Source organism: Pogona vitticeps, chromosome 2 (assembly GCF_051106095.1).
Source record: "Pogona vitticeps strain Pit_001003342236 chromosome 2, PviZW2.1, whole genome shotgun sequence".
In the NCBI taxonomy this organism is placed as follows: domain Eukaryota; kingdom Metazoa; phylum Chordata; class Lepidosauria; order Squamata; family Agamidae; genus Pogona; species Pogona vitticeps.
Genome location: NC_135784.1, coordinates 22328365 through 22353420, shown reverse-complemented (window position 1 = coordinate 22353420; position 25056 = coordinate 22328365). Strand labels below are relative to the sequence as shown.

Here is a 25056-nt window from a genome sequence, read left to right as displayed (position 1 = left end):
AGATTAAAGCACGTTTGGCTCAGTTTGATCACAGCAAACTCTGATTTGCCCTTTGCAGACAGATGCTCTCTCTGTTAAAAAACTCACCTCTCCCTCCAGAGGTATATAAAATGCACGCCCGTCTTTGGAAGAATCTCTCGCGGCTCCAAAACATTGGCAAACTTCAGAGGGAATTCAAAAGTCAGAAGAAAAGGGAAGAAAGGGCACCTGAAGTGGCTTCAGAGGCACCTCTCTACCACTTTCCCTCTATGTGTCTCCAGACCAAGAGGAGGAGTTTTTCCAATCGCCTGTTCTAGGATTCAAAGCTGAACTCTGTTAGTTTAACTCATTCTGAGCCTTTCCCAAGGGGGAGGCGTGTCCGTCTGTTTGCCCGTGAAGACTCCTTTGGCCACCTTTAATTTTATTTGTTTAACTTTTATTTATTATTTTTATGATATGTCTTAGCCTCTCTGTGTGGATGGTGTTTATCACAGGAGGCTTGACCTGACCTACCACATACCTTTCCTTTAACTGCTGTATTTCGCAAGCCCATTGGGCTCCGGCCTGGTACGGGTTAAAGGAGAGAAGTGCGCGGCGATTCCTAGAGAGGCCTGGAAGATAGGGGAAAGGAGGAGCCTGGTCCTCCACAGGGACTGTTCCTCCCACGTCCAAATAGCCCTTCCTGACTTACTGTACCGAGAAAAGTAACTTCTCCACGTGCTGCATTCTGGGAACTGGTGAGCCTCGCGCGTCTTTTTGGTTTGGGAGCCTTGGGGCTGCAAAGGAGAGAGAGAGAGCTATGGGGGGAGTACAGATTTTGAAGGGGGGGTGGTATAGCTGGCTGGATATTAATATTATTATTAATATTATCCCCACCCCACCCCCATCGTGGGTTAAGTCTCTGACTGCAGAGACAGTGGTTGGGAGTTTGAATCCCCTCCTTCACATGGGTTGCACTCCATGATCCATACGGTCCCTTCCAGCTCTTCAGTTCCAAGATGATGATGATGATGATGAAAACATAATTTGTCGCAAGACTCTTTATTGTCCTGTGTGAGCACCTCTGTTGCAGTAAGTCAAGGTGCATCCTGTTTCATTACACTGTGTACCCTGGCTGTAATGGTTAGAAATGTAGCCTCCATCTCCTGAGGCAGTACTGCATAGCTTGGAATATTGGGGAGAAAGCTTTTGAGGTTTTTTTTTTTTTTTTAAATATACATTCCTAGCAAGTCACAGTGACATGACTATGAGTCCTGGCATGATTGTGAAAAGACCTAGTTACTAGCCAGAGACTGCCACATTCTTGCCTCAGTGGTGCCTCGCCAGGCAGTTACCCCACATGATAGTTTTTTCGCTAAAGGTAAAGGTTCCCCTTGACAATTTTTGTCCAGTCGTGTTTGACTCTAGGGGGCGGTGCTCATCCCCGTTTCGAAGCCATAGAGCCATCTTTTTTGTCCAAAGACAATCTTCCGTGGTCACATGGCCAGTGCAACTTAGACATGGAACGCTGTTACCTTCCCACCGAGGTGGTCCCTATTTATCTACTCACATTTGCATGCTTTCGAACCGCTAGGTTGGCAGGAGCTGGAACAAAGCAAAAGGCGCTCACTCCGTTGTGTGGATTCGATCTTACGACTGCTTGGTCTTCTGACCCTGCAGCACAGGCTTCTGCGGTTTAGCCCGCAGCGCCACCACGTCCCTTGTTTTTCGCTAGACATTGACTTTTTGCGATCGCTATAGCAATTCACAAAACAGTGGGGGGATTTCGCTGGACAATATTTGGTCCCTGCGTCGCAAACCGATTTTCACTAGACAATTTTGACAGCTCCCTCCACGCTAGCAAAACAGGTGTTTTCAGGACCTAAGCTTTGCAAGGCAGCGATTTAAACAGTTGATTGGCGGTTCACAAAGCGGCTTTCCTATGGCCGATCATCGCTAGACAACAACGATTCTTCCCCATTGGAACACATTAAACAGGTTTCAATGCATTCCAATGGGGAAATGCTTTTTGCTAGACAATGATTTCGCTAAACAGCGATTTCAGTGGAAGGGATTATCGTATAGCGAGGCACCACTGTAAAACAAATTTAACAAAGCAATTTTGATTTTGCAGAGGTTTAATAGCACTAATAGAAGGAAGAGGCCTTTCATTCATGAGAGGGGTCTGCTGAACACACATTTCAAAGATGGACAGGCCAGACTCTTCAGTTCCGGATGTTAGAAGGCACCTGGATGCCATCAAAACAGAGAGCACAGGCGAATTTGGGGAAAGAACGGTGCAGAAGAACCTGGATGGGAACACTGGCAGCTCAGATGGACAGTGCCAGCACTTCCGGCACTTGTTGTACAAGGAGGCTTGGGGCCCCCGAGAGGCTTGTAGCCAACTTCACAGCCTTTGCCGTCAGTGGCTGAAGCCGGAGACACACACAAAATGGCAGATTCTGGACCTGGTGATCCTGGAGCAGTTCCTGACCATCCTCCCCCTGGAGATGTCGAGCTGGGTGAGAGAATGTGGAGCCGAGACCACTTCCCAAGCGGTGGCCCTGGCAGAAGGTTTCCTCTTGAGCCAGCAGGAAGGCAGGAGGAAGCAGAAAGAGCAGCAGGTGAGAGTAGATAACACTGGGATAAAGGAGGGTCAGAAATGTGGAAGAGTCTGTATGAGTCTCTGTGGTGCCCAGTTTTAGGTAGGTTCATCTATACCAGCCCATAATGCTTCAAGCACCCTCTGGGTGGTTTGTAATTTAATTATGCAAGCAATACTTTGCCCCGATCCCCCATGCAAGATGGGTACTCACTTTCCCAACCTCGGAAGGATAGAAGGCTAAGTCAACCTTGTCAGGATTGAACTCGGGTGACGAGCAGAGTCTCGACTGCAGTCCTGCAGTTTAACCACAGCGCCACGAAGCTCCTCTAGAATCTGATGTCCCCATCTCTCTTTTGCTTCTATTGTTCCTTTTCTGATTTTCTCCTTTTTTCAATGCTTTGATCTTTCAGATGAGGAAACTATTTGCAGGAGCTGGGCCTGCCTGCCAGGTGGCAGAGAAGGTTCCGCCAGACATGAGAAAGCATCCGTTGCAATGGGAGATCAAGCAAGAGGATGATGGAGAGGCCATTTGGCCAGGTAAGGATTAAAATACAGTGGTGCCCCACTTAATGCTTACCCCGCTTGACGACGAATCCATTTCATGATGAAGTTTTTGCGATTGCTTTTGCAATTGCAAAATGATGTTTTAATGGGCAAAACCCACTTTACGAAGCAGTTCCCTGCTTCGGGAACTGATTCCTCGCATTACGAAGATCAAAACAGCTGATTGTCGGGTTGTCAAAATGGCCACCGGCTGCTCAAAATGATTCCCCGCTGTGTTCAGGAAGGAATTTTTCGCTGCACAGGCATGGAAAATGGCCGCCCTCTGGAGGATCTTCGCTGGACGGTGAGTTATTTAGCCCATTGGAATGCATTGAACCGGTTTTCAATGCATTTCAATGGGCTTTTTTATTTCGCTTGACGAGGATTTCGCTCTACAGTGATTTCGCTGGAACGGATTATCCTCGTCAAGCAGGGCACCACTGTATTTAACTCTGTGTGTATATATTTCAGTTTATGATCTTTTTCTCTGGTTGGCATTAAAACCCAGGGCAGGCTTAATATTTTTCTGTGACTTCCAGGGTGAAGCTGCTAGTCTCCAGTAGAGATGGGCACCAACCGGCAGTTCGGTGGCTCCTGCTGGTTCGGTTGTTGGCCAAACAGGCTTTTGGTGTTTCTGGTGGGCACCCACTCAGAGACAGTGTCCTGGCTTCCCAGTCCTGCCAACTCTGGGTGCTGCCTCTGAGTAAGGTGCTTGATGGAAGCGGGGAAGCGCTGAACACTTGTTTGGCCAATAAACAAACTGAACTGGCGTTTCATGTCCATCTCTAGTCTCCAGGTTTATCCCAAGCTGGAATACGTGCATTGTTTTTTAACACTTATACAGTGGTGCCCTGCTTGATGATTACCTCGTTCTACAATGAATCCGCTGTACGATGAGGTTACCTTTAAGCCGTTGTCAGCACCTTGAGCTCAGATGGGAAGCGCATTGGCAGCCCATGCGAACCCTTCAGAACTGCTGTCTTGTGGCGTCTGAATGGTGTTCCTGTTAGCTGTCCCGTTAGTGCCCCCTGCTATCATCTTCCATGGGTAGCCTCAGAATGTCCTTGGGTTCTTAAACTGGCATCCCTGAACAGCACAGTCTTAGGCAAGTCCTATTCTCTTCCTACCTTGTAAGGAGCATATTTAGGAACAGAGTTTTAATCTCCGAAACTGGAACTGGCTGCTTACCACCTTCTTTTTTCCTCTCACAGGGGCTGGCACGGCATCCGCCATGAGTCCTCCGTCCTCTCTTGGCCTTCGGGATGGAGTAGAAGCACCGCCGTTCGGGGTAAGGCTCACTGGAATGACGGAAAACAAAAAAGGAGTGGTGACATCCCAGAGATCCAGGGATGAAAGAGAGACTCGAGTCTCAGGATGTAAAATATGTGTTTTTTGAATTGTTTTCAAACTTGATATTTAAACATTGTAATATATGTTTAACTGCTTTTAACATAGGATATTTATGTGGTTTTTAGAAATCTGTCATTTTATCTGTTCTGGATGCCTTGGGTCCCCTATAGGGGTGTGTGTGTGTGTGTGTGTGTGTGTGTGTGTGTGTGTGTGTGTGTGTGTGTGTGTGTGTGTGTGTGTGTGTGTGTGTGTGTGTGTGTGTGTGTGTGTGTGTGTGTGTGTGTGTGTGTGTGTGTGTGTGTGTGTGTGTGTGTGAGAGAGAGAGAAAATTCTTTATATCCCACTTTTCTCCCTATGGGGGACCCAAGGTGGCATATGATAAATTTAAATAAAATAAATTACACATACACACAGAGAGATCACTTCATTACAGTTTAAAAACTGCCTAGTGCATTTTGTATGAAACAGTTTATAGGCTCCTTCAGGGGCTATACACATAAAGACAACACATTAAATTGCTATGATTGTTGTGAACGATGTGTGTTTTACATTTGAGAGAGCTGTATGTCACGTAATGTAAAAATGGCGAAATGAGATGCAAGATTCGTTTGGAATATCTGTCTGTCGATTTGTCTGTCTGTCTATCTGTCTAGACAGACTTGTTGTTGTTTAGTCGTTTAGTCGTGTCCGACTCTTTGTGACCCCATGGACCAGAGCACGCCAGGCCCTCCTATCTTCCACTGCCTCCCGGAGTTGGGTCAAATTCATGTTGGTTGCTTCGGTGACACTGTCCAACCATCTCATCCTCTGTCGTCCCCTTCTTCTCTTGCCTTCACACTTTCCCAACATCAGGGTCTTTTCCAGGGAGTCTTCTCTTCTCATGATATGGCCAAAGTCTTGGAGCCTCAGCTTCAGGATCTGTCCTTCCAGTGAGCACTCAGGGTTGATTTCCTTCAGAACGGATAGGTTTGTTCTCCTTGCAGTCCAGGGGACTATCAAGAGCCTCCTCCTGCACCACAATTCAAAAGCATCAATTCTTCAGCGGTCTGCTTTCTTTATGGTCCAGCTCTCACTTCCATAGATCACTACAGTGAAAACCATAGCTTTGACTATGTGGAGTTTTGTTGGCAAGGTAATGTCTTTGCTTTTTAAGATGCTGTCTAGGTTTGTTGTCGCTTTCCTCCCAAGAAGAAGGCGTCTTTTAATTTCGGGGCTGCTGTCTCCATCTGCAGTGATCATGGAACCCAAGAAAGTAAAATCTGTCACTGCCTCCATAGTCTTCCCCTTCTATTTGCCAGGAGATGATGGGACCAGTGGCCATGATCTTAGTTTTTTTGATGTTGAGCTTCAGACCGTGTTTTGCACTCTCCTCTTTCACCCTCATTACAAGGTTCTTTAGTTCCTCCTCACTTTCTGCCATCTGTCTAGACAGACAAATGGCATCAAATTCCGATGAGTGGGGGGGAGAGAGAGAGATACACCAACACACTGAGACTCTGTCTTTCACAATGGATTCATTGGGATAACAGGCAGAGAGAAGTTCTCTCTTGCCACCTTTCTTTTCCTTTTCTTTCTTTTCCTGTTTGGATCTGGGACATCTTGCTGTAAGGCCTACCTAGTCCAGTCTTCAGTTTGCCACCATGGTTAGCAAGATGGCTTTTTTCAAAAGCCTGCAAGAGACCCCGCGGCCCCCCTCTTGTTCTGGTTCCCCAGCAAGGGGTCGTCGGAGGCATGTGGCTTGTGGCCATGGAGGTTCCTTGTCACCAGGAACGTCATCCATCACCAAGAACGTTGCGAACGTGATCGTGGGAGTTTAAATCCTGAAGCACGAATAGTCACTCATCTCTCTTTTGTGAGCCGTGTAGGTTTGGTGAGGAGATCACCTTGATGTCATCTGTGAGGAGGAATGGTTTGTTTGTTTTTCCAGGGCCTGGTGGCTTTTGAGGAGGTGGCCGTGCGTTTCACCGAGGAGGAGTGGATGCTGCTGGATCCTGCCCAGAGAGCCCTGCACAAGGAAACCATGGAAGAGAACTATGGGATGGTGGCCTTCCTCGGTGAGTCTTCCTCTGACTCCGGAAGGCTTGTTTTGTCCCTTTCAGAGGAATTTAAGAAGTGGCCTGCTAATGACTTCTCCTGGAAACACATCACTTGGTTACAATAGGCTTTTAAGCCAGGCTTTCTCTAACTAAGCGTGAGCTATAGCTACAGTATAGCCTGGGATGAATTTATCTGTAACAAAGTCATTGTTTACAAAACAATGCTTCCTGAGAGGGGAACTGAATAACAACAGGGGTCTTCGTGGTCATTGCCAGCTATGAAATGTGACGGGAACCATCCCTTTGGTTGGGGGCCATCTATAAATATTTGCCATGTAGTCCCACTCTTGGCTGGTTGGATATCTGAGGGGTTTAGGTTTCTGGCTGTGGAGCCAGAGGTCAAGATTTCAACTCCCCCCCCCCTGTGCCTCCAGGGGGAAGAGCCAGCCTGGGTGGCCTTGGGCAAGCTGGACAGTCCCAGGGCTCCCCCTAGAGGAAGGGAAGGGTCAACCATGTCTGAGACCTTTCTACCTAGGAAAACTTGAAAAGGATCCCCATAAGTCAGAATTCACTTCACAGCCATTATTTTTATTAGTGCCGCTGTTATGTCTGAGGAAGTGGATTTCTCCACAAAAGCTCACACCAGAATATATCAGTTAATCTGTAAGATGCCACAATGCTTTTTGTCTTCTGCCTTTTTTTAAATTTAAATTTTGTTTCTAGTCTGATATGCCAACACAGACTAACACAGCTGCCTTTTCTAAAGATGAGCTATCCGTCTTTGCCAAGACTGTTAAGGACGTCACCCCCAAAAGTAGATCTGGTGCCGTTGACCTCCCAGTCTCACTGTATATAAACTGCCATAGGTCTACTACAGTATTCTGGCACTCTTAAGGACTCTAAAAGGGACTCTCTGTTTCTCTCTCTCTAAGACACACAACCTTCGGTCCCCAGGCGTTCTTGTACTGCAACTCCCAGAAACCCTGGCTGGCACAGCTAGTGGTGAAGGCTCTTGGGAGTTGTTGTCCAAGAACATGTGGGGAACCACTGTTCTGAGATCTGACACTCAGAGACCTCCTTCCAAAATCCTTTTCCCTAATGAGTTGGTGATTCCTCAGCTTTGGAGGGTCTGCATTCACCTCCTGTGAAACTCTTCAGAGACCAAGTTGTTAAAAGGGAAAATGGTTCAAGGACCCCTGTTAAAACGAAGTATTGGTAGCAAATTAGAGCAAGCTCCCGAATGCAAGGAACAGCCGGAGCTTACTCTGGGCGTGAAAATCTCAGGGCCACGTTGCTATTCTCACCTTGTCAGAAAGGGAAGTCAGAAGAAAGGAAGAACTGCCGTGATTTAAGCAGCAGATCTGTTGGAAAAGAGGGGAGCCGACTTTAGTTGGGGTGGTGGGGGGTTACAGGGGAGGCTCCCGATAAAACATGGAAAAGCTGAATGTCATCTGCGCACAGGAACTGACCCACCCCACACATAGCGGCTTAGTGGTGGGGGCTGAACTTGGGAATCTTTGGAATACACAATACAGTAGGATTCCCCCATCCACGGGATCAGTATCTACAAACCCACTTTTCCGCTTCCTGAAAACACTAAATTAAAAAAAACCCTCAGAAATATGTATTTATATGTATTTCCAGGGTGTATTTACCACTAGAGAGAGCCAGAGATCATGCAATGTACGCTGATGGATACATCTGCATTTTTCAGCATTGGCGGGAGTTGGGCTTAGATCTGATTCCCTAGTGGATAACTGTACAGATCTATTTTTGTTGGCTTTTATTCCTCTTGAGCTTTTGTTGAGTGTAAACTCTCGCAAATGTGCTGATGCATAATTTGTGCCAGTGTTGCCATTACGTAAGCAATGATGGTGTTTTTTTCCCCATGAGTATCCCTGATTGTGCACCAATGATGCACGTAACAATCCTGCATTACTATCTAACAGGGCTTTTTGCTCAACAGAAGCTCAAGGGGATGCTGGCCATTATTTATGAAGCACCTTATAACTAGGCATGGGATTTTTTGAAATTTGTGGACTACAGCCTTCCGGAAGTCTGCAGGAATTCCTCCAGGGAGACTTAAGACCGGGCTAAGTCCTGTAACAACTGCAAGGCATGATGGGCCTGGTAGTCTATTTGCCTATTATGTTCTATATAGGGTGCCTCTTAGGAAATTCTGAACCTGCCATGCCTTTGAGGTCCCCAGAGAACTGAGCCCTGCCGAGCCATTTCCTTTGTCATGCTTGAGAGAAGCCATTATTTCTGAAGCCTCCAAAAGTCTGGCTAGTCCAGTAGACCTCTGGGGACTGTAGTCCACCAATTCTGAAAATCAGCTGGCTATGAGCAGGATAAAAAGTTTTTAAAAAATAAAAATTGAAATAAACAAACAAACATAGTAAAAGGTGCACTGTACAGCTCTGACAGTGAATAATATTCCCTCCTTATACGTGGCAGAGTGTCTTCTTTCGACACGATCTGCCGGTCCTACAAAAACATCCCAGGCAGGCTGACCAAGGATGCTCACCCTGAGAGAGACCTGGAGGGAGAAGATGAGAAACAGGGCCTTTTCGGTGGTTGCTCCTCGGAATAAACTCTCCCCCCCCAGCCATTGGCTTGGCCCCCTTGCTGGCGATCTTTAATAAGTCATTAAAAACCTGATGTCATACCTGTCGAAGATGTCATACCTGCAAATACAGCTGTCTAATTATCCCATCTCACATGTTTTAAATGTTCTGAATGTTTTATTTTGATGTATTTTTCTACTTTGAGTTATTACCTGTTCATCTTTTATTATTTCTAATTTTTTGTTACGTTAAATTGTATTTGATGGGTTCACTTATCGACCAAACAGGTGTTCTGTATTTTCCATCCTGCGCCTCCAGTCGCCTCAGCCAGATAGGTGGTATAAAAATAGGAAGGAAGGAAGGGAGGGAGGAAATATATCTTCTTTGCTGTAGGCAGAGGATCTTCACTTCATCACAGTTGTTCATTGAGGATGTTCGTTTCTTTAAAACACCATTTATTAATACAGTTTTACACATTTATTTTTCTCCATTCCAGCAAGGAACAAGTGGGAAATGCAGAATAAGAGAGAATCTCAAAGACTATCACCAGAAGGGCGTAGGTATAGAAACAGAAAACATCAAAGAGGGGAACTTAAAGCCTGTCAGAAGAAGAGAAGTAAATCTTCCTCACCTCAGAGGACTAATTATGATGGCACCATAATTCAAGAAAAAGTAGGTAAACAACAGGAGAACAGAAGGGGCTACGTGTATAAAAAAAGTTGCAGTTCCCCGTCAGAGTTTGATGCTTCTAATAAAACCGGCAAAGGGAAGAAGCTGTATAAATGCTTGGAATGTGGAAAGACGTATCATGTGAAGTCAAGCTTCCGGTACCACCAAAAAGCTCACACAGGAGAGAAACCTTACAAATGCCTGGTGTGTGGAAAAAGCTTCATCTGGAAGACAATTCTCACTTCTCATGAAAAAATCCACACAGGGGAAAAACCTTATAACTGTTTGGAATGTGGGAAAAACTTCAGCTGGAAGAAAATCCTTGTGAAACACCAAATAATTCACACGGGGGAGAAGCCCTACAGTTGTTTGCAGTGTGGGAAGTGTTTCACTGGGAAGGCGACTCTCACTTCTCACGAAAGAATCCACACAGGAGAGAAACCGTATAAATGCTTGGAATGTGGAAAGAGCTTCAGCTGGAAGAAAATCCTTGTGAAACATCAAATAATTCACACGGGGGAGAAGCCCTATAAGTGTTTGGAGTGTGGAAAGTGCTTTGGTGGAAAAGCCACTCTCACGTATCACGAAAGGATTCACACAGGGGAGAAACCGTATACCTGCTTGGAGTGTGGAAAGAGCTTCGGTTGGAAGACTGTTCTAGTGAAGCATCAAAGAACCCACACTGGAGAAAAACCGTATAAATGCCTGCAGTGCGGCAGGTGCTTCAGCCAGAAGACACATCTGACCAAGCACCAAAGAATCCACACAGGGCAGAAACCATATACTTGCTTTGAATGTGGAAAGAGCTTCAGTGAAAAGACATCTCTTACTTCTCACGAAAGAGTCCATACTGGGGAGAAACCCTATAAATGCTCGGAGTGTGGAAAGGGCTTCAGCTGGAAGACCGTCCTCGTGAAACATAAAAGAACTCACACGGGCGAGAAACCTTATAAGTGTTCGCAGTGCGGAAAGTGCTTCAGCCAGAAGATAAATCTCACAAAACACGAACGGATTCACACGGGGCAGAAGCCGTACACCTGCTCGGAGTGCGGAAGGAGCTTCACTCAAAAGACCAATCTCACTTCTCATCAAAGAATCCACATAGGGGAGAAAGCATATCAATGTTTAGAGTGTGGGAAGAGCTTCTTCCAGAAAGCATACCTTACCGCTCACCACAGGATCCACACAGGAGAGAAATTACATGCCTGCTTGGAGTGCGGGAAGCGCTTCTGTCGGAAAACAGATCTTACTCGACACCAGAGAGTTCACACAGAGGAAAATCCGTATAAGGTCTTGGAGTGTGAAGAAAGCATCAGCCAAAAGATAAATTTAATTTCTCACCAAATAAGTCATGCAGGAGAGACGTTAGGACGGTGCTTGGACTACGGAGAGTCATTCAGTGAGGATTTAACGTATATTTTGCACTGAGGGACTTGCATATGAGATGTGTTGTATAAATGAATGCTGGACATGGAATAGTATTAAGTGACTTGGGAGTAATTTAATACAGGGGTTCCTAACCCTGAAATTTAATTTAATACAGGGGTTCCAACTCCCACACTGCATAGCTAGTAGTGAAGGCTGCTGCGAGTTTTAGTCCAAAAATATCTGGGGACCCAAGGTTGGGAATCACTGACTTAATAAGCTGTAAACTGGTATTGGCAGAACTGTGCTGAACCTTAAAAAAATTGGTTACCAACACCACTCTTTCTGAGTGTGGAGAAGAACAAGCAGCTCCATACCTTGAACTCTATGCATCTCAACATGTGATGAGCGACATTTGGTGTTAGATGCCCCAAAGGCTCTTGATACTGCACATTCATTCCTGGGGGGTGGGGGGAAATCTGATCTATTTATTAATTGTTCTGTCGTGCTTCTGACCAAAGCCAAGAAACGCGGAGCAGGAATTGTGTGCTGCAGCTAAGACAGCAAAGAAAAGGCTGTCTCTTTATTTTTCCTTTATATTACATAGTTAAAAACGATTGCCCTGTTAGTCATAGGAATTCCTGGAAAGTGGGATGTGTCTGGGTTTTTTTCAGCTAAGTTCCTAATCTCTTCAATAAAGATTGTATTTATTTTGGTAAAAGGGTTAAGAAAAAAATGTATTCCAGTATTCGTTACCCATATGCAGTTATTAAAATGTAGCATATGCACACACAAAGGGACATTTATTAATGTATAAATGTACGCCGCCGCCGCCGCCGCCAATAATAATAATAATAATAATAATAATAATAATAATAATAATAATAATAATAATAATAATAATAATAATAATAATAATAATAATAATAATAATAATCACTCCTGTCACATTCCTAAGGGCTCAAATGCCAAGAAAAATCAGGAGAATCAGCTTTCCTGAGGACCACTTCATTTTCATGCAATGACTTGGTCATAAAATAGGCATCTAGAATCTATACTTGAGGGGCATTGTGTTAGTCACACACTCTCCATCTTCTCTTTGGGCACCCTCTGTGTGTGGAGGATTCAGAGCCTCGCGGCACCATGGTTAAACTGCAGCACTGCAGCCAAGACTCTGCTCACAACCTGAGTTCGATCCCATTGGGCTCAGGCAGCTGGCCTGAGTTTAACTGTGAGGGGGCAGCAACGGCACACTCCCCTCAGTATGTTTAAATTAGTGATGGAAGAGGGATTACATCAACTTGTCCCTTCCCTAGCCCAGCTTTTCTGCTATCTGCTGGAGCTGAACAAATGTCACTGGCAAGTTGTGCTGGCGAATTTGTGCTGTCAGCCATCTTGTCTGTTCTTCCTGCTTAGAAAGCTTAATTCCATCCTACTGCAGGAACAAATCCGTCCTGAGAGAACCGAATCAGAGTCCCCCCCCCCCAATTTATAGTACTCAAGTATTCTTAACGATGTGTTACAACAAGATACGGGCCAGAATCCCACTGGAGATTTGCCTTGACCCTCTTGTTTGTCTTTCTGGCAGTCCTGGCGGGGTCTCCAAAAAAGTTATCCTCCAGCACCACATTTGAAACAAATCAACTAACTGTTTAGCTTTCACATCTGTACGTGGATGATCTTGGTATTCATGGGAAACTTTGACAAAGTCCCACTGACCAAAGGGCTGTTAATTTCAGCCCAAGATGTCACTTCACTTCCCATGTCTCTTAACATCTAGCTAGGATTCATATTTCTTTTTCCTGGACCCCTTCCCAATTTTCATAACTTCCACCCTGATTAAGAGTTTTGAAAGACTCAAACACTCTTCCCCACCCACTCTGTCTGATACCTTGGTGGCCCAGTAAAAGTTTTATTCCCCAGTTGTGCTCTCTCAATGTCCCTGAGCCTTTTGGACTGGAGGGAGAGCAAAGCCTGGAGGTGGGAGGCAAGCTAAGTACACACTCCCCTTGGTAGATGTTCACCCAGAGCTTGTGTCTTTTGAGGAGACTCTGGTCTTGTAAAGTGAGCTAAACTGGGAGGGTCCTTGAAAAGAAGGGAATATGTATAGTGAAAGAAGAAACATGCTCTTTGCTGCAAATGTATGCTACCCCTGCCTGCAAACTCTCTCTTCCTGACTCTATTTACCTCCAGCCCATCAAGGGTCTACTTTGGTTCCTTTCTTTGAGTGTGACTGCACCCATCCATACCCCCATGTACATTTGGATGAAAGGGTTGCAAAGGAGGAGGATTATAGGGGATGGAGGGCAGTCCATGAGGATGAAGAGAAGGCCAGCCAATGAAAAGGTGATGGGGATCCATTGCTCCTGGATGGTGGTCATGAAGCTTAATCCTCTTCCTTTTCACCATCCCAAATATCTATTATTTTGGAGATTAGGGATGGATGAGAAAATGGGGCCCTCCAAACTCCAGGATTGGGCATATGGGTCTCCAGACCTCTTGAAAGTTGCCCACCCCTAGTTTTCAATGTTAGCAGGCAGATTTAACGGACTCCACTTGCTACCAAGGAAAAATCTTTAGGTATAAAGAGCTGTGATCTTCTGGGTAGAGATTTCAGTACAGTGGGGTCTCTACTTAAGAACTTAATCCATATTGGAAGGTGGTTCTCAAGTTGAAAAGTTCTTATGTTGAATCTGCATTTCCCATAGGAATGCATTGAAAACCATTTAATCTGTATCTGCTCTTTTCCGTCCATAGAAACTACAGTGAAACCTCTACTTAAGAACTTAATCCGTTTTGGAATGGTGTTCTTAAGTTGAAACGTTCTTAAGTTGAAGCAAAATTTCCCATAGGAATGGACTGAAAACCAATTAATCCGTTCTGGCTGTTTTTTTTTGTTATCTAGAGGTGCGTTCGTACATTGAAGCATTAGTTCCCATAGGAACTAATGCAAAGCTGGTTAATACATACTCTACCACTAGGGGAGAATTTTTTTTAACCTAAGATGACCTAAGGTTAAAAAAAGAGCAGGAAAGTTTTTTTTTTTCCTGTTCTTATCTTGGATTTCTGTTCTCAAGTAGAAGCAAAATTTAGCAAATGGAGCTGTTCTTAAGTTGGATTGTTCTTAAGTAGGGACGTTCTTAAGTAGAGACCCCACTGTATTTTAAAAGCACATTGGGTATAAAGATTTCATAGAATTATGGGGCTCAAAAGCGCTGGTAAGGCCATTGAGTCCAAACCCCTGCTTAAGACAAGAATCCAAATCAGAGAAGATCTGATATGGTTCTCTTCATTTTCTCTTGAATGCCTCTCACATTTTATGGCTCATGAATTTTGCCCTGAAAGTGTGGAAGGTTCTTCCCAATTAGAAAGGAGAAATCAATCAACACATCAGAAGCAATGAGGTTTAATTTCAATGTATTCCCACTTTACTGGTAAAGGATAGCACCTCATGCCAGGGTGGGTTACCTTTATTGTTGTTGTTATCACAACCAGCCCACTGGAATAAGCCCAGTAGAGTTGCAATACAACCTTATTTTCACGACTGCCCCTCATTATTTTATTTCCTTTCTCTTCTCTGCTATTTGTAAGGCTTCGTTGGACAGCCACTTTGCTTTCTTCCATTTCCTTTTCTTTGGGATGGTTTATAAAGGGTACAATGTTATAAAGGGTTAAAGGAATGAGGTGGAACAATTCCTAGAGAGGCTAAGACTTGGGAGAGGGCCGGATTTCCGGAGTGCATGTCTCTCCTTTCCTCCCCGGAGCGTTTCCTGTCCTTCGCTTTTGCCGGCCCCCAGGAAATTGGACCTCTGTGTCAGCTGTGTCGGGGTTCTCCCATTTGGGATCTGGTGAGTCCCCCATTTGGCTGGAAGAAGCTCCAGGGGAAGAGAGGGAGGTGGGCGGTGGGAAGACCCTCGCGTGGAGGATGCGGGAACTCAAACCCTGAGTCCCTGAATGGAGAGAAATATATGGGGTGGGGGGCTGAGAGGTGGAAGTGAGATCCAGCCGCTCCCATTTAACCTAGTAGGTCCATGATTCTTGCAGCTGATCTCTTTCAGATCCCAACACAACCACGGGGAATGTTTTCCTTCTTTCCCCTCTGCAAAGCCAGGGAAGCTGCTTTTATATATTTACGGGAGATGTCATTGAATGAGAAACTGCTCAAATTGACTGATCCATCTGATTGTATTTATTACAGCTCATCAATGAACAAAATGGATATAAATCAAACCTTTTAAAGAGAAAGATCAGATTTCTATGGTTGTAGTGCATAAATTTCCCCCATAATGGATCTTGGTACATGTATGTACACACTCTCTGCAGTTCTAAGATGATGAATGGTTTAATACTCATACCTATCATCATTTTAGTGCTGATCAGCCTCTGTCAAGAAGGCACAGGGGGAAATTGAGCTCCCAACCTTTAAGGTGACATCAGTTTGTGAGATTTCCAATTATTGTCATTATAGGTGAAAGCAAAATAAAAACAAAAAGTAAAAAAAAATGTGGTAGCACCTTAAAGACTAACTTTTAAATTTTAAAATGTGAGCTTTCATGGATGAAATATAAGAGGACAAGAAGTGGACTTGTCCACAAAAGATCACATTGAAACGTATAAAAGTTAGACTTTTAAGGTGCCACAATGTTTTTGTCCTTTTAATTTTTTTATTTTGTTTTCACCTATATTATTATTATCATTAGTTTTAATTATATGCCACATTTCTCCCAACAAGGGACCCAAAGCGGCTCACAACATTAAAATTCGCACAATTTAAAAAAAAACAATAAGTTAAATATTGAAAGATAAATTAAACAATATGATTTAAAATAAAATTAAAAGATTAAAACATGAAACCATGGAAAGGATTAGAATTATCTGCTAAAATAGGGTTCATGGATTCAGTTGTGATTGCTAAAAGCCTGCCTGAAGAGATGGGTCTTTAGCTTTTTTCGGAAGGATAAAAGGGAAGGGGCCATCCTGATCCGAGGGAGAGCATTCCAGAGCCTGGGAGCCGCCACCGAGAAGGCCCTCTTCCGTGTCCCCACCAGCTGTGCTTCTGCTGGCAATGCGACCGAGAGGAGGGCCTCCTCTGCTGATCTTAATTGCCAAGAAGACACAAATAGGGAGATACGGTCCTTCAGGTAGCCTGGACCCAAACTGTACCCAGTGCAGTTCTTGTGACAGGTGCGTTATAGCAGTGGTCCCCAACCTTGGGCCTCCACATATTCTTGGACTACAATTCCCAGAAGCCTTCACCACCACCTCTGCTGGCCAGGATTTCTAGGAGTTGAAGTCCAAGAACATCTGGAGGCCCAAGGTTGGGGACCACTGCGTTATAGGCTCCCTGTAGCTGGTCCCAGTCAGTAGTCTGGCTGCAGAGTTTTGCACCAGCTGAAGTTTCCGAACTGTCTTCAAAGACATCCCCACCTGTAATGCTTGTGCAGATTAATGCCGCTACCCCTTCTACAACTACAATTATTATCAGTGTAAGTCGTGACCGGATTTAACCTCAGAATGAAGAACTGAGACCAATGCAAGATAATTTTGCTACTACTTCGTGCCACAGGGTTGAATGGGGCAGAAAACTGAGTTTGGGACTTCTGCTCTGAACTTCGCCAAACCGGGGAAATATTTCCTTTCACAGCAAGCCAGAATGATATACTTCAGACATTTTTGATAAAATCTGCAAGAACTATATGATATCCCCTTTCAAAATTTGAGGACAAAAAGGGTTTGGTGTGCTAGTTTTCAGTATTTTTTTAAAAATTTGCTATTTTCTAGTATTTTGACAGTCTGTATCAGTTTGTAGATTATATTTGTAGATTTCTTCAGGCAAATAATGGGAGCCATACATAGTTCAGAGTATCACCTCTAGCAACGATATTTCTTAGTAAGCATTGTGATTTTGAAGCTTACTGTATAATGGTCTCTTCCTTTCTTGGTAGTTTATGTACTATGCTAGTTTTTTTTTTTACATTGTTTAATGTGTTTTAATTTTTGTAAGCCGCCCCGAGTACACGTTGTCTAGAGGGGCGGGCTAAAAATTGAATAAATAAATAAATTCATCTTAACTATCTGGTAAAGGAAAAACAAGAAAATTTATTTATGTTTAAGTTTCAAGCATTAATGACTTCTGATGGTTCTTACAACAGTTTTAAATAAGCAAATGGCTAATCACCAGTCTTTGCAGAATAAGATTAAAGAGGAAAATGCTTTGGCCAGGGTTGAATTGCACTGCAAGCTATGGCTGTCTTTGCCCATAAACAAAAGAGGAGTGGATCTGCTATGGGAAATGCTCACTGGGACAACAGGTAGAGAACAGTCTGGATGCTTCTGTTCCCTGCTCCCTTCCCAGGGTCCGAATAAGTCCCTCCCTCTTGTTTGCTTTTGGTACACCTAGCTGTGTAACAAGACGTCCACCAGATCAGACCAGAGGCTCATCTATATCAGCATCCTGTTTCCTACAGTATTCAGATGGGAGACTGCTAAGAGGATGTGATGGGGATATCCCTCTGCCACTTCAGATTGCCAGCAGCCGATATTCAGAGGCCTGTTGACTCTGCCCGTGAAGGGCCATATAACCATTGAGACAAATAGCTATTGATGGCCTCTATATACAGTGGTGCCTCGCTTAATGGCAATAATCCGTTCCAGGAAAATCGCTGTTAAGCGAAAACATCTTAAAGCGAAAATAAAAAGCCTATTGAAACACATTGAAAACCATTCAATGCGTTCCAATGGGCTAAAAACTCACCGTCCAGCAAAGATCTGCCATACGGCGGCCATTTTCAGTGCCTGTATAGCGAGGAATCAGTCCCTAAACACAGCGGGGAGCCATTTTAATTACCCGACAGGCATTTTGAAACCACTGATCAGCTGTTTAAAAAACATCGTTTTGCGAAGAATCGGTTCCCGAAGCAGGGAACCGATCATCACAAAGCGAAAAACCCCTATTTAGACCATCGTTTTGCGATTGCAAAAGCGATCTCAAAAACGTCATCGTGAAATGGATTTGTCGTAATGTGGGGTAATCGTAAAGCGGGGCATGACTGTAAAAGGCTGCAAATTCACTCCTAGTGATGTGCTGTTTGGATTTTATGGAATCTAGTTCCCAGAATTCTCTGTTGTGAGACTTCCGGGCAGCTAAATTCCGCTCACCTGGAGAAAAGCCTAGCTGAGGCCTAGAAGCTACTCCACTGCTAGGTGGAGGCCGATGTTCTAGCTGGCATCAGGGCAGCTTCCCTTTGGAACAGGAAGCTAGGCCCCAGCTAGGCTTTTCTCCAGGTGAGCGAAACTGAGCTGCCTGGAAGTCCCAGGATGGAGAATTCTGGGCGCTAGATTCCAAAAAATCCGAATGGCACATCTTTAGCCCTTCAATAAAGTTTCTGTCTTAAAGTGTAACATCCGCCCACCTTCGCTGATTTAGGTTTTCCTATTTTCTTAGTAGATAAGATCAAATGGAAACATTCTCTCTTTTTTTCTCATTCAGGACCTGGTGTCCTTTGTGGAGGTTATTGTGTATTTCTCTGAAAAGAAGTGGGGCTACTTCTGGATCCTGCCTAGAGATCTGACACGGAGGAGTCATGGAAGAAGCCTGTGAAATCGTGGTAACTCTTGGTAAGGTTTTCTCTTTCCCTAGTTAAAGATAATACAACATTCGAAGTGGAGTAAAAATGGCAGTGCTGCTAATAACAATACAGTGGTGCCCCGCATAGCAACGATAATCTGTTCCGGATAAATCGTCGCTATCCGGAATCATCACTATATGGGGCAAAAAAAACCCATATGGGGGAAAACTCACCGTTATCCGAAGATCCTCCATACGGCCACCATTTTCGCCGCCTCGGTAAGCGAGGAAACCGCGCGAAAATGCTACAGGCGGCCATTTTCTTCACCCAGTGGCCATTTTGGAACCGCCGATCAGCTGTTGGGGAAACATCACAATGTGAGGATCGGTAAGTGAAACGCTTACCGATCATCGCAATGTGATTTTCGCCCATTCAAAACGTCGCAATGCGATCGCTTTTGCGATCACTAAATCCGCATCGCTATGTGGATTCGTCGTTAAACGGGGCACTCGTTATGCGAGGTACCACTGTAGAAGGTTTCTCAGTTGTTTTTGAATAATTCTTGTATTATATATATGTAAAACAGCATGCATGATCAAAGATTAAGATACAGTAAAATCTTTGCACTGTAATTAGTATAAGTACTTTATGTACCAGGCCTCAACAATATTGCTATAATTCCCTGAGATATATGAAGACTGCTCACTGTCTCAAAAATTGAAAAATAGAACGCTGATTCCAGGAGATTTGAATGATGATTATGTGAACAGTTTTCTAAGTCTGGTGCAGTAAGACCGTGGTATTTGGATGCAAAAAAATAAATAAATGCAGAAGTAGCGAATGCTGTCGATAGCACTGTCTCTGGCTCCCTATGATGGCTTGTTCTGGTAAATATACAGATTTTTAATTTGATTTTTCAGGCAGTTGATAAGTGAATCTGCGGATGCTGATCCAATGTATAGGGGGATACTACTATATTATTCAGTCAGACGTTGCAATGGGGACCCGAAGTGCTGGGCCTCACAGTGGGAGCCAGTGCTCTTTCTTCTTAGTTGGTTATTTCCAGAATAAATACTTTGTAATCATCTAATTACTGTGTTGTGATGATTAAGGATCCCGTTTCTAATTTTATGGTTTTGAGTTTATCTCACTTTACATATTTCTTGTATTCCATTTTCAAATTATGTGTGTTGTGCACATATGAAATATTGCATATGTTCTCATTATTATCTCTAATTGTAGATTTATTTGTGTATGTATAAATATATATAGTTATACGTATGTATAATTATATAAGCACATTGGCTACTTGATATTTTCTTGGGCTTTAATCCAGTTGCTTCATTAGTGATGATGCAATTTGTACCTGTTAGTTGGTCTTTTTGTGTAGCTAATCGAATGCCATCCTACCTGGAGATCACATCTTCTAGCAATGGATAAAATTGTCTTATTGCAGAGTTTTCAAGGCATAGAATAGTCAGAAATGGTTTACCATTGCCTCCTTCTGCGCAGTACTAACAAGAGTTAGCATGTCTGCGAAAGATCTGCCAGTGTCATCTTCTGCTCCTTCTGCTCTCCAGCACCTGTCCTTCACAAGTTTCTCCATGCCTGTCATCAGTGGAATTACTCCTACTTTTCTGCTGATTTAACCATTAATTCCTGAAGAGAATGAGAGCCTTTTTGTCTGGTATCTCAGTTTTGACCACACCATCTTGGGAGGCTAAATTCATAACAGGGTCTAGCCTCTTTATGACGTCGTCCTCAGCTTTCCAGATACACTCACATTCTCTCACTAGGTTAACGTGTGTCTCTACCAGGAGGCTGTTTTTTATTATTTTTCTTGTGCGATCAAGTCTAAACTGACTTACAGTGACCGTAATAGGGCTTTCAAGTTAAGCAAAATATATAAGAAATTATTTTACCAGTTCTGCACCCCCAGTGAGTTTCCTTGACTTAGCAGGGATTTGAACTCAGGCTTCCTGAGTCCTAATCTGTCACTCTGTCCACTACACCACGCCTGGGTAATCTCCTGTTGTTTATAGGGAACCTTAAAGAAAGCATTTTCTGGATGAATCTGTGATGTAATTCATGGCCACTGATCCCCCCTGCTCAATATCATATTAGATCATGCTAGCAAACAGGTGCTGTTGAACTAGGTCCCGTTAATGTCTTTGCTTCTGCCCTCTAACCTGTGTTGTAATCACTAATTTAGGCTGTTTAGTGATTTTTAGGCTCTGTTTCTAATTTATACCTATGTATTTATTTGTTCTTCCAGAAGATGACCAGTGGGAAATGGAGAACATGAGAGGATGGGCTGAGAGGATGGCACTTGAAAGGCAAACTTATAAAAATAGGAACGAGCAGAGAAGGAAAATGGAGGCTAATGAGACTTCTCCTCAAAGAAGTTATGCCGGGAAGAAGCCATATAAATGCTTGCTGTGTGGGAAAAGCTTCAGGTATAAAATACAACTATTTTCTCACCGAACATTTCACACAGGGGAGAAACCCTACAAATGCTTGGAATGTGGGAAGAGTTTCAGTTGGAAAGCATGCATCTTTGCCCATAAAAAAATTCACATGGGAAAGAAACCTTATAAATGCTTGGAGTGCGGAAAGAGATTTATTTGGAGTTCCCATCTAAGTAGACACCAAATAACTCACACTGGAGAAAAAACCTATAAATGTTTTGTTTGTCAAGAGAGCTTTACTCAGAAGATAGATCTCAATAAACATCAAAGAATTCACTCAGGAGAGAAGCCATATAAGTGCTTGCTGTGTGGGAAAAACTTCAGGTATAAAATACAACTCGTTTCTCACCGAACATTTCACGCAGGGCAGAAACCCTATAAATGCTTGCAATGTGGGAAGAGCTTCAATTGGAAGGTATGTCTCACCTCCCATCAAAAAATTCACACAGGAAAGAAACCTTATAAGTGCTTGGAGTGTGGAAAGAGGTTTATTTGGAATTCAGACCTAAGTAGGCATCGAAGAATCCATACTGGGGAAAAGCCCTATAAATGTTTGTTTCGTGGGATAAGCTTCTGTTATAAAGGGAGTCACGCTGCTCATGAAGCAATCCAGACAGGGGAGAAACTGTATCCATGCTTGGAATGTGGAAGGAAGTTTAGTCAGCAGATTTATCTCACTTCTCATCAAAAGGTTCATACAGGTGAGAGACCGCATAACTGCGTGGAGTGTGGGAAGAGCTTCAGTGAAAGCAATAATCTCAGTAGACATCAGAGGATTCACACAGAGGAGAGATCCTTTAAATGCTTTGTGTGCGAGAAGAGCTTCATTAAAAAGTCAGACCTTACCATTCATGAAAGCATTCACACAGGGCTGAAACCGTATGCATGCATGGAGTGTGGGAAGAAGTTCTGTCAGAAGCTGCAACTCACTTCCCATCGAACTCTTCACACCGGGGAGAAACCCTATAAATGCCAGGAATGCGGGAAAAGCTTCTGTCACCAGATTCATCTCACGTCTCATCAACGGAGTCACACGGGAGAGAAGCCCCATAAATGCTTGGAGTGCGGGAAGTGCTTCAGTGCCCGGAGTAACCTCAGCACGCATCGGAGAATTCACACAGGGGAGAAACCCTATACATGTTTAGAGTGTGGAAAGAGTTTCATTAAGAAGTCAGACCTTACCGTACATCAGAGAATTCATACCGGGGAGAAACCCTATACTTGCTTGGAGTGTGGGAAAAACTTCAGTGAAAAGAGAAATTTCAACAAACATCAAAGTCTTCACACGGGGGAGAAACCCTATGAATGCTTGGAATGCGGGAAGAGGTTCAGGGAGAAGACAGCTCTTAAAGGACACCAGACGATTCACACTGGGGAGAAACCATACATCTGTGGAGAATGTGGGAATAGCTTCCGCCTCCGCTCAAATCTGACATCTCATCAAAGAAGCCACACGGCAGAAAAACCTCATAAGTGCTCGGAATGTGGACGGAGCTTCAACCAGAAAACGAATCTCACGAGGCATCAGAAAATGCACACCGGGAACAAACCCTATAAATGCTTGGAGTGTGGCATGAACTTTGGCCAGAATGCAAACCTAGTGAACCACCAGCGGATCCACACGGGAGAAAAACCGTACAAGTGCTTGAAATGCGGGAAGAGCTTCAATCAGAAGAGGTATCTGCGTTGCCACCTAAAAAGACACTCCCAGGAGAAACCGTACAAGTGCTTGGAATGTGGAAGGAACTTTGCCCAGAAGAGGTCTTTAGTATCTCATCAGAGAAATCACGCGGAGGAGAAACCCTATAACATAGTCATTATCAGCTGACAGGGCATGTGATCCAAGAGAGAGAGAGAGAGAGATGTTTGAGGGTTTGAGTAGAGGAGTTTGAAAAATGGAGTTAATATTTTAAAAATAAAGGTTTGAAAATTTGCAGCTCTCTCCAGAGGCTGCTTATTACATTATCCTATATTGCATGGTAATGTTCTCTTTCTTCTAGCGTACAATACCCTTTGTCTGCTGTTTAATTTATATTTGATGAGTGGCTTTGTTGCTCACCCCCTCCCCCTGAAAAATTATGGTAAAGACTTTCCTCTCTCTTTGAAATCTTTTTATTATACAAGCATTATTTACTGATGCTGCAGTTCTGATCCTCAGCTCATGCCCCCTTCTGCCTTTTACTCAAATAAATAGGATATGTTTGTGGGGTGAAAGCTGTAGTTTTTTGTCCCTTTTTCCTTGGGTAGAACCAACATGAATTTGACCCAACTCAGGAGGCAGTGGAAGACAGGGGGGCCTGGCGTGCTCTGGTCCATGGGGTCACGAAGAGTCAGACACAGCTTAATGACTAAACAAAAAACTAGCTTCTTTTGGTGCAGGAAATCAGATTTTGGAATGAGTTTCAAGGGGAAGTAGTACCCTCCTTCATATGCAAGATCTGTCATTTAACATTCTGCTTGCAGACATAACAAATAGGATTTTTGTCTCGGGGGGGGTGTTAATTAGCCCTTAAAGAGACTGATTTTGTGTGAACCAGTTGATGCACCCACCCCCAGGAATAAAGCAACAACACTTAAATTCTTAACCATTTCCCCCTTTCTCATCCAAAAAACAGCGCACAGAAGGAATTATATACTGTACATAATGTGAGTCTTCTGTAAAAATGCAGATTTCTGCATGTGGGAGCAGAAATCTCTTTCTTTTTGTGACAACAGAGGAAAGTGAAGTCATAAAACTCACACAGGGCACACATTTACTCGTTCACATTTAAACATATTTTACATTGGAGAATTCAGAAAGTGAATTGCATGCACACATGCATATATCTTTAAATAAATTGATGGAGATGGATGCCAAGCAAAGGGGGCTTTATTCATCACCATCTTAGAACTGTAGAGCTGGAATGAACCCTATGGATCATCAGGTCTTGATCCTGTGAAGGAGACACTGGGGGGGGGGGGAGGGAATCGAACTTTCAACCTCTGGCTCTACAACCTGAGACCTAAACACTGAACTGTTAATGCGATGAATAATGATGGGGCAAGAATAAGAAAAATGGAATTCATTTTGATTTATGATTCCTCAAATTTGTCGAATTATCAATTTATGGATGTTTTCCAACAAACTGATCTGTCAATTTGTTTTTGACTTTAAAGGTAAAGGTAAAAGTTCCCCTTGACATTTAGTCCAGTCGTGTCCGACTCCAGGGCGCGGTGCTCATCCCTGTCTCCGAGCCATAGAGCCAGCATTTGTCTGAAGACAGTTTCCGTGGTCACGTGGCCAGCGCGACTAGACACGGAATGCCGTTACCTTTCCACCGAGGTGGTACCTAAAATGCCCCCACAGTACCAAGAGACACCATATTCACAGGGAAGGTTCCCCTGACTCTCCTCTATAGGCCTTGCAAATTTGGTGAAGTTTGGGCTAGATGTCTGAGTTATATACTCACAAAGTGGGTCTCCCCAGGAAAGTACCCTTTATCAGCTGGCTTGGAGAAACCCAATCTTCAGCAAACTTGGATTGTAGAGGAGAGCCAGAGGAAGCTTCCCTGCAATTTTAGTGTCTATAGGTGCTTGGGGATGGAGGTGGGGGGCATTTTATAGCTGAATGAATTGATGGATCAAAAATTACCAAAATGTGTTTTGTGATTTGTAAGAAGCATTGATTCATATGAATACAAATCGACTAATTACAGTGGTGCCTCGCAAGACAATGTTAATTCGTTCCGCGAAAATCGCTGTCTTGCGAAAACATCGCCTTGCAAAACAAAAGAGCGAAAAATAAAACGAGTGAAGCAAAAGCAGCCAGAAAAGAAGGAAAAAGAAAGGAAAAAGAAAAGACCAGACTGAAGTGGTGGAGAGAAAACACTCCTACCAGCTACCGGTCCGCCATCTTTGATAACTGTTTATTTGCAAAACTTGATTCGT

At 43.8% G+C, this 25056-nt stretch overlaps 1 protein-coding gene across 2 annotated transcripts; it reads left to right on the top strand.

Moving 5' to 3' along the window:
• Positions 1–561: 561 nt before the first annotated feature.
• On the top strand, positions 562–23094 carry LOC110090645 (uncharacterized). 2 transcript variants are annotated; one of them, XM_078388348.1, is made up of 7 exons: positions 562–716; positions 2093–2582; positions 2974–3100; positions 4318–4394; positions 6384–6510; positions 9556–11011; positions 21067–23094. In XM_078388348.1, the coding sequence occupies exons 2-7, from the start codon at positions 2166–2168 to the stop codon at positions 22955–22957; spliced, it is 4095 nt and encodes a 1364-aa protein (XP_078244474.1). In that variant the 5' UTR covers positions 562–716; positions 2093–2165; the 3' UTR covers positions 22958–23094. The 2 variants fall into 2 exon arrangements, with proteins under 2 accessions (XP_078244474.1, XP_078244473.1); XM_078388347.1 differs by lacking the exons at positions 562–716; positions 2093–2582; positions 2974–3100; ... (1 more) ...; positions 6384–6510; positions 9556–11011 and adding exons at positions 14274–14941; positions 18583–18710 and having other exon boundaries at positions 20937–23094.
• Positions 23095–25056: the final 1962 nt, after the last annotated feature.